Source organism: Silene latifolia, chromosome X (assembly GCF_048544455.1).
Source record: "Silene latifolia isolate original U9 population chromosome X, ASM4854445v1, whole genome shotgun sequence".
Lineage (NCBI taxonomy): Eukaryota > Viridiplantae > Streptophyta > Magnoliopsida > Caryophyllales > Caryophyllaceae > Silene > Silene latifolia.
The window spans coordinates 7,312,125-7,321,417 of record NC_133537.1 but is presented as its reverse complement, the minus strand read 5'-3'; the positions used below and the strand labels follow the sequence as shown (position 1 = coordinate 7,321,417).

General features: G+C 40.9%; 1 protein-coding gene across 1 annotated transcript; it reads left to right on the top strand.

The window, feature by feature from the left end:
* Nucleotides 1-4,915: 4,915 nt before the first annotated feature.
* On the top strand, nucleotides 4,916-6,748 carry LOC141623507 (uncharacterized). Its single transcript, XM_074439610.1, has 4 exons — nucleotides 4,916-5,500; nucleotides 5,609-5,897; nucleotides 6,353-6,372; nucleotides 6,455-6,748. Exons 1-4 carry the CDS (start codon nucleotides 4,916-4,918, stop codon nucleotides 6,746-6,748), a joined length of 1,188 nt encoding a protein of 395 aa, XP_074295711.1.
* The last annotated feature ends 2,545 nt before the right edge of the window (nucleotides 6,749-9,293 follow it).

The window sequence follows — 9,293 nt, the reverse complement described above, 5'->3', positions numbered from 1 at the left end:
TGCCGGTTGTCAAGAAGGTTTGGTTCCCCGGTTCCCGTGTACTCTTTTTTGGTTAAACCTCGCTATATAGAGACTGATCTTAGAGTGATCAACCTCCTTATCCTTATTCACTTTCTTCAAGGCCTCGGTCGGGGGCATCTTGGTGCTCCAACATCTTAACAACATCATCTATGTTCATGGTCTCAGCTCTCGCATAGTAAGCGTTTCTCTTGGGCGGCATCTTGAAACTATATATAAGAAAGGGTAGACATAAACACACGCACTAAATCTCAAAACACGAAAATAGGCTGCCCAGGACATACTCGATCGAGTACCCAAACCTACTCGATCGAGTAAGAGGCTACTCGATCGAGTGCCCAACATACTCGATCGAGTGCCTCGACTCCAGAACCCAAACAGACCTTCTGACCTCTAACATACTCGACCGAGTAGCCCGGCTACTCGATCGAGTGACCCCCTACTCGATCGAGTGCCCGAGGTACTCGATCGAGTGCCCAAAAACACGATTCTGGATTCAAAATCGTCAAATACCCACTCGATCGAGTTAAACCCACTCGACCGAGTATCTCACCTACTCGATCGAGTATCCCCCTACTCGATCGAGTCATGCTGACTCGCATAAACTACCCGCATGTTATCTCACATCTCCCAACGTACTAAGCAACATTATAAACTCAACATGTGATATAGCTAAGCATGAAATTTCATCAAGTTTTTCATAAAATCAACGAAACAGTTATATCATATGATCAAATGCCACATAGTAAACATCCATCATGCTTTTATATTCCAACAACAATTCTATATATCTCATCAATCTTTCATTCATATATCAATCCTCTACTCCAAACATCCAACCATTACGACATACTTCATCACATTCACACACACAAGTTGACAAACAACACATACGACTTGACAGACACCCCCCATGTGATCGGTTCAAAATTGTAGGGCGATTTCGCGACTTTAGGACGTCTCCCAAGCCTTTGCATTAGCTCCTACAACCTTTACCCCGGGTTCATTTTAATTGACTCCCTATATTCATTGGGTTCATTGGTTACAGGTTTCAGGATCGTCGCTCTGATACCATTTTGTAACACCCCCCATATTCCAAGTGCCTTACCAGGACCACCCAGGTATAAGGATGTTACCATCTCGGTTACCCGAGGCAATTATAATCAAATAAACAATAGAGAAACAACGTTTAAATAGAAATACTTAGTGAAAGGTTACTATCTCAAAATCAAAACCAAAAGTACAATACATGTTCTCAAACTGACTGTTTACTGATCTAACTGAAATGTCATAAAAACTCTAAGCTACAACGGAAGACTTCTATCATCAGATCGTGGCAATCCCAAATATCCCAAAGACTCATCTCATACCGCTCAATATCTGCTCACCATCCCCGAATGGATCACCGCAGGTTTTAAAACAATAATCGGGGTCAGTACTATTTACATAAATCATATAACCAACGGAACAGAAAACAATACAACTCACACAATCATACACAATCATCCACTCCACTCCATCTCCGTCACCGACTGTCCACTGGACCAGCCCTGCCAGTGGGGGACCGCAGTCGTTCCCACCTAAGCCCCGCTCATCATACCGAGCGATAACCCTGTCCCATTAATGTGCACATCCCCTTCCGTGGTGGGTTCCACGAAAGGCGAAACTAGGGCGTGAAGCCACTCCCGCAAGTGACTCCACTCAGCCGAGAACGCATTTCGAGAACCATAGACAAACAATCACATCCATCAACAACAATCAATCAACAACCGTTACGAAACCAAACAACAAGTACTAATTACAGCACAATCACCACACATTATGTAACTAATACTGAGTAGGGAAACCCTACCTGGAAAGCACAATAATCAGACGATCTCACAGCTGATATCAAAAAGCCTCCTCTACGAATCCTCCTCCTAACATACAAACATATAATCACTACCAAGCATAACATACTACAAAACCCCCAATTCCCAAATTAGGGTTTAACCAACTTTAAAGAAACATTATAAAAATGGTATACAGGTCTTACCCTTGACGCAAGGATCACAACGGTATAAAGAATGATGAAATCCGACCTTCCAAACTCCGGGATCTTGTTAATGATGTTATACGAAGGAAGTGGAGTATGAATGGTAGAATAATTGTGTTTAGGATGGGGGAGATTTATGTTTTGCATTGTGAAAGTGTGGAGGATTTGGAGAGATTGTTGGCAAGGACTACTGTTACTATTGATGGAGCATTGATGGTCCTGGCAAGATGGTATCCTGATACTGTGCCACGAACAGTTCGTTTTCCATATGCAGAGTTGTGGGTGCGTGTTTGTGGTTTGCCATTTGAGTGTCTCAACATGCATGTAGCACATGTTGCAGGTAAGTTGCTCAGTCACCAACCAAGTTGAGCAGTTTGAGGTTATTCCATGGAATGACTATTTAAGATTGCGGGTGTGTTTGAAGCTTAATGAACCGCTAATGCCGGGCTTTTACTTGGCAATGGATGGTGGTCATCTCTTATGGGTTCAATAAGTATGAGGAAGTGTTTAAGTATTGTGTCAAGTGTGGTAAAGTGGGTCATAAAGGTTCGCAGTGTAGGGAAAGTATGACATCTGTAGTCTCTTCCATAAATGCCTTGCTTGATAGGTCTGTGGAGAGGGGGTTTGTAGTTTTCCAGACACATAGTAATCACACTATGTTTAATTTGGACCTACGAGCAACTCCATCAACTACTAGATATATTTCTTCAAGACTTCAGCTGGGGAGTACACGGATGGCGACTGAAAGTCAATGGAGGTAGGCAAGGGAGAGGGTGGTTAATTTTGATCTGGGAACTACACCTGGTGGACGGGTGTTGCCAGGTATGAGTTTTGTAGTGACGGCCCAACCTTTTGCAGGTCATGTCATCTTTCATGTGGAAACATGAGCAGACCATTTAGGGGGGGGGGGAGGGAGTATGGGTAATCCTGTTGGAGGAGTACAAACAACTAGTGGGGGTGAAGGGCAGGGTCAAGATGTTGTGATGAGGAAGGATAATGGGGGGACTAATCTAATGGGTACACAAGTTGGAGGTGGTTTGTAGATGGGATGAATGGTACAACTACTGTGAGGGATGATGGGGGGTAGTGGACTAGTGGTCAGGAACCTCCTACAGGTCAATCTGGTGCAGGAGGATGGTTGGCTGGGGAAGGGAGTGGTGCAAATCAGGAGACCTATTTTAGTGCTGGAGAGGAGTTTGAGGTAAATGTACAACCTTCTGAAGTTCATGGTGTTATGCAACAAATTCAAGCAAATGATCTGTATGTTATTTTTGCTGGGACTAGGAATCAAAGGGGAGTTCTGGATCGTAATTTAAGAATTCAGGAGGCTATCCTTTATAGAGTTAAAAGTGATGTTGAATGGACTAGGGTGCTAGATGATGATCGTGGCTACAATCAGACTTTTGATCCTCCACCTGGTGAGATCCCTATTACATATCATTATCCTGAGGGGACTAATCAAGGAGGGTTGGGGCCGGACGGGTTTAATGAGGCTGATGGGGGAGGAAATAACCCAAATAATGCAATTGTGATAAATTCTGATTCTGATATGGAACTGGATGAAGGAGGAGGTTTTACTGTGGGACAGGCTGAGGGGACAGGGGAGTCTGATTCTTATCCAAGTAGTTGGATGGTATATCAGGGGGATTTGGGTAACACTTTTGATGGATTATCTACTTTTCATCCTAGTTCTGCTATTAATCTGATCTCAAGTTCTGATAATGTGTCTGATGTGCATGGACCCAGTGTTCATGTTAATACTGAGTTGTGTTTGAATGGAGTCACTCAGGAGGGTGTGGGTCAGGGAGATGCTGAAGTACAAACTGCAGGTGAGAGGTTGGATCTTCATTAGTCCCTAAAATAATCATTCGTAAGGAAATGGAATTGGAAGCCGCCTCTACTTCTGTTAAACCACTTGTTGAAGTTTTACAGATTGGTATGAGTAAGGAACCACTGCAAATAGAAGGGCATGGGGACAATATGGGAGCTGGTGGTTTAGGAGTTGTTCAAGGTAATTAAGCTTTTTGATGTTCCGTCTTATGGGACATCTTCTGCCACTCTGATTGCTTTGATGGCTGGTGAGAGGCGTGCTGCAAGTACCTCTGATGGCTTTATGAGACTAGCGGACTGCTACTATAAATCAAGCTTCCATGAGGAAAATAAGGATGCTATTGCTGTTGGGAAGAAGAGGAAATGCTGTACTCAGGTGGATGATTTGCTTGTGCCAGAGGATGTTGTTGCGTCCATTGGGAAGACAAAGGAGTATTTGAACCACTTGGCTAAAAAAAGGTGTTTTGAAGGAAGGAAATTGAATGACCAACCAGTGGGGAGTGAGGGTTTTCGTTTGGCTGTGACTGACATGGAGATTTAGGTCTCCTCTGATTCATCTATTGCTGGTACTATTGATGGTCTTGCGGAGGTTGGACCATCTCAACCTCCAATCTCTCCATGAAAGGACTTACTTGGAATTGTAGGGGTCTTAATAACGCGCTTGCCCCTACAATTCCTAAATCGCTTCTAAGTAGTACGTATTATGATTTTGTCTTTCTTATTGAAACTAAGTGTAATGTAAGTAGTATTAGCCATTTGTTTAGGCCTTTTGGTTTTTCAAATAATATTGATATGGATGCCAATGGAAGTTCGGGGGGGGGGAGGGATTGGGCTTTGGGTAGGATGGAGAAATGAGGCGAAATAAGCCATGTTTTGTCTTGTAATAACTTTATCATTTTGCTAGTAGAGAAATGTCATGGACGTTTAGGGTACCTTGTGCTCTTCTATGGTGCACCGTGTTGTCAACAAAGAAGCCCGGTTCTTGATGAGTTAGAAGAATGCCTTTATAATTTGGACTATCCTTTCTTAATCATGGGAGATTTTAATCAAGTTGAGTTTCAAAGTGATAAATTGAGCATGAATACTAGGACAATAAGTGGAGCTTATGACTTCAATATTTGGAGAATCACGAATCAATTGGTGGATATACCCTTCAAAGGTCCACGTTATACTTGGTGTAATAATCGCAAAGGTGTGAAAAGGATGTATGAAAGAATTGATCGAGCTCTTGGGTCAAAGGAATGGTTTTCATTGTTTCCAAATACCGAAATCAAGCATTACCCTATTCAAATTTCAGACCATGCTCCTATTGAGCTTGATTTGCAGCTGACTAAAAATAACAGTCAGAAACCATACAAACTTGATGCATGTGTTCTATCGTATGATGAATGTGTCACACTTATTAAGGAAATTTGGCAACAACGGGTTTGGGGCACGCCTACTTTTAGGGTCGCAAGGAAGCTTTCTAGAGTTCGACAACAAGTTAAAAAATGGGCTTTGGACAAACGACTTGAGTGGAAGCAAAAATGGGATGATTTTGATGATACTTTAGAAAAAGGTATGGAGGTTGGTATAAAAGATGGTAATGAGGAATTATATACAAAAGCAAATGATGAAGTACGAGAATTTTCAAAAGCGGCGGCAATCTTTTGGAAACAACGGGCGAAGTTAAAATGAATGGTAGAGGGGGATACATGTACTAAGTATTTTTTCAATTGGGTAAAGGGGAGAGCAAGCCGAAACTTCATTCTAGGGGTTAAAGACCCTGCGGGTAACTGGATTTATGATTATGGACAAGTGGGTAATATGTTCTATGATACATTCTTTACTTTGTATAATCCGGAATTACACGTGGATAATGATACTTGGAGACAATTGACTGATGCTTTTTTGAGAGGATTTCAGAAGACTGTTTCTAGTGATGATGGTGACATGCTAAATAGGCCATATATGGCAAAGGAGGTTCGAACTGCTGTTTTTCAGATGGGATCGTTAAAATCGTCGGGTCCGGATGGTATCCCGCCAATTTTTTATCAAAAGTGTTGCTACTTCATTAAACGGGATGTTACGGAAGCAGTGCTATCAGTCATGAATTCGGGGAGGGTCTTACAAGAGCAGAATAGGATTTTTATTTGTTTAATTCTGAAATGTGATAATCCAGAAGGAGTGGGAGATTATCGACCTATAAACTTGTGTAACGTATTTATGCGAATTGTTTCTAAGTGTATCACGAATCGTCTTGCAAAGGTGATGAGCTACTTGATAGGGAAATTCCAAAATGCTTTCATTCCGGGAAGGCATATTTCGGATAATATATTATTAGCCCATGAAGCTCTTCATAAAATCAACTCTCATAAGAAATGAAAGCATGGTCGGTATGCTTTTAAGGCAGACATGAGTAAAGCGTATGATCACGTTCGATGGGATTTCTTAATGGCTGTTTTGATTAAGGTTGGTTTACCGTGGCAGATGGTGGAGTTGATAATGATGTGAGTTACTACAGTCTCCTATCAAGTTCTCTTCAATGGAGCACCTTTAAAATTATTTAAGCCGAAATGTGGTTTAAGGCAGGGAGACCCTTTGTCTCCTTATTTGTTTGTCCTTTGTATGGAGGCTTTATCTTCAAATCTTCTTTGTGCACAGAATAATGGGTCATTGAAAGAGATTAGGTTGTGCCTTGGAGTGGAAGCATTATCTCATCTGTTCTTTGCGGATGATGTTGTGTTTTTCCTTCATGATAATCACAATTCAACAAAATCATTAAGGGCCATTTTGGATAAGTATTGTAAGGTTTCGGGCCAAGTTATGAATGGAGACAAGTCAGGGATTCTTTTTAGTCCTAATACCATGCTGACAAAGGCATGACATGGGTTGAAAAATCTTAAGATCAAAGGAAATAAAGGTCTCGGAAAATATATTGGCTTACCTACTGAGTTTCAAAGATCAAAGCGTGAGCTGTTTAAGGATCTAGTTGATAATGTGATAAAACAAATCTCCTCTTGGAATGGGATCTTTCTATCACCAGCTGGAAGGCTTACTCTAATTTCCTCCGTCTTATCAAATCTCTCCAATTACTTTCTATCGGTATTTAAGATACCGGTAAGTGTGACTAATAAGATCATTCTTTATTATCACATTTTTGGTGGGCGGGTGGTAAATCGGGGAGGACTATTCACTATTGTAGTCAAAAGTTTATTAGCTTGCCAAAACGAGAGGGTGGCCTTGGGATTCGAAATATTAAGTGTTTGAACCAAGCAATGTTGGCCAAACATGGGTGGAAGATTCTGTCCGGTCATGGGTCGTTTTTTGCCAAAGTTTTTCGCAACAAGCTCCTTACTGGCGGAATGCACGCTCAACTATGGAAATAATTTATCATGGGGTGCAAAAAGTATTTTACATGGTCTGCTTTTTGTAAGGCAACATATGGGATGGAAACCAGGTGTGAATTCAACCTTAAATGTATGGAACAACAATTGGGTTGAAGGAGAGTGTCCGGAACCTAAGCAGAATATCTTGGAGGTTAAGTATGTGGATCTTAGAAACCTAATGATAAAGGACTTAACCAGCAGGGGGAATGATGATGCTACTATGGTATGGAATGAAGACTTAGTTAAACAACTATTTGAGGAGGAAAGCGCGAATTTGATTTTAGCTATGCCTTTTTGTAAGCCCCAGACAAAGGATGAAGTGTATTGGTTACATTTTAATGACGGGGAGTATAGTGTGAAGAGTGGTTATGGGGTTATTTTTGCTGCCTTTATGGAACGACGAGGTTCTGAAAAGGACAAGGCTAGAATATGTGAGATTACTCGTTCTTTTTGTAGGCGGAAATTATGGAAGTTACCGGGACCACAAATATGGAAAATTCCTGTCTGGAGGATCATAACTAATACTCTTTCGGTGGGAAGTAATTTCATAAAAAGGAATATTGAGGTGGAATCAGGTTGTAAGTTATGTATGTTTGACAATGTGGTAATGGAAACAATGGAACACTTATTCCGTGACTGTCCTGTGTCACGGAGGTTGTGGGCTTGCTCTGAGATGGGTATACGTACTGATTTGGGATCACATTTGAGCATTGACAAATGGATTATTGAGTGGGTCTCTTATCTGGGGAATTTGGAAGGAGCGGAGGATCGGGTGGTCCGTTTTTTGGCAATGGTTTGGTGCCTATGGAGTATCCGTAATTGAATTCTCTTTCAAGGGATGGTTTTTCATCCGATTATGTTTTATAATCTATGGAAACAAGTAATTGGGACAGCGGATCAGGCAATTCAAATTGCTAAAAAAGATTCAACTATTCCTATGGAACTCACAGGTGCTTCGAGGACGGATAGTGTGCTTTGGATTCGAGAGAGTAATCCAGTTTGTCTTGTGGTGAGATAAGAAACTGTGACTATGTTAGGATTATGGTAGACGCAGGTTGGCGAGGTATTGATAATGCAGGTGTTGGTTGGGAAGGTGTTTTAGGGAATGGAGAAAGATGTTGTAGTATGGATAAAAAGATTAGAGCTGAGTCGCATTTACAAGCTGAGGAAATGGGGGTGCTAACGGCTATCCTATGGGCTCAGGAGCAGGGACTACGACATTTGGAGTTATCTACGGACTGCATCTCTATTGTTTGTCAAATGCGTGGTATTGAGCGACCACATCAATTTCTCAAGGCGATCCCGCAGGATATACTTTTGTCTGCTTCTTCTTTTCATTGTTTAGCTATTAGTTACATTCCTAGATCGTTTAATAAAAGGGCCCATGGTCTTGCATCTAAGGCTATGGATAGCTAGGTGAATCTTTATTTACAGCTGCCAAAAAAAAAAACTACTTTTAGCTTTTAACTAATTTCAACAAATATTTGTTTAATGGAACTTGGCCCACCTTTTCATTTGGTAACCTCCTCCAAAAGTAGAGGAACCTCAAATGTTGAAGAGGTTGGTGCAACAATGAGGAGTCTCATACTAGCTTTTGAACCCGTGCCCGCACGGGTGATCTTCAAAATTGTATTATAAATAATATTTGTATTATAGTTATAATTGTCATAATGTATATTATATAAAAACGAAACTCATTTACACGCCGGTAACATAGTATAATCAAATAACTATTTGTATATCTAACATCATATTATAAAAAAATATTATTTATATCATAATTGAACTGAATCGGCCTGAACTGAATTAAAATTAACTTAACTTCTAAGAACTGAAATTAAGTTCAAAAGAACAAAGCTTAACTGACCATTAATTATTACATCCCTTCTAATTCCTTAAACCTACATATTCTAACAGTCGACTCCCCAGGACCCAATCTGATTCTCTTCTCTTCCAACTTTCTCAACATACTCCATAATTACCTAACAATGACCGACCAACTTCCAAAACCTACGTGACCATGATCCACTAATAACCCTCCA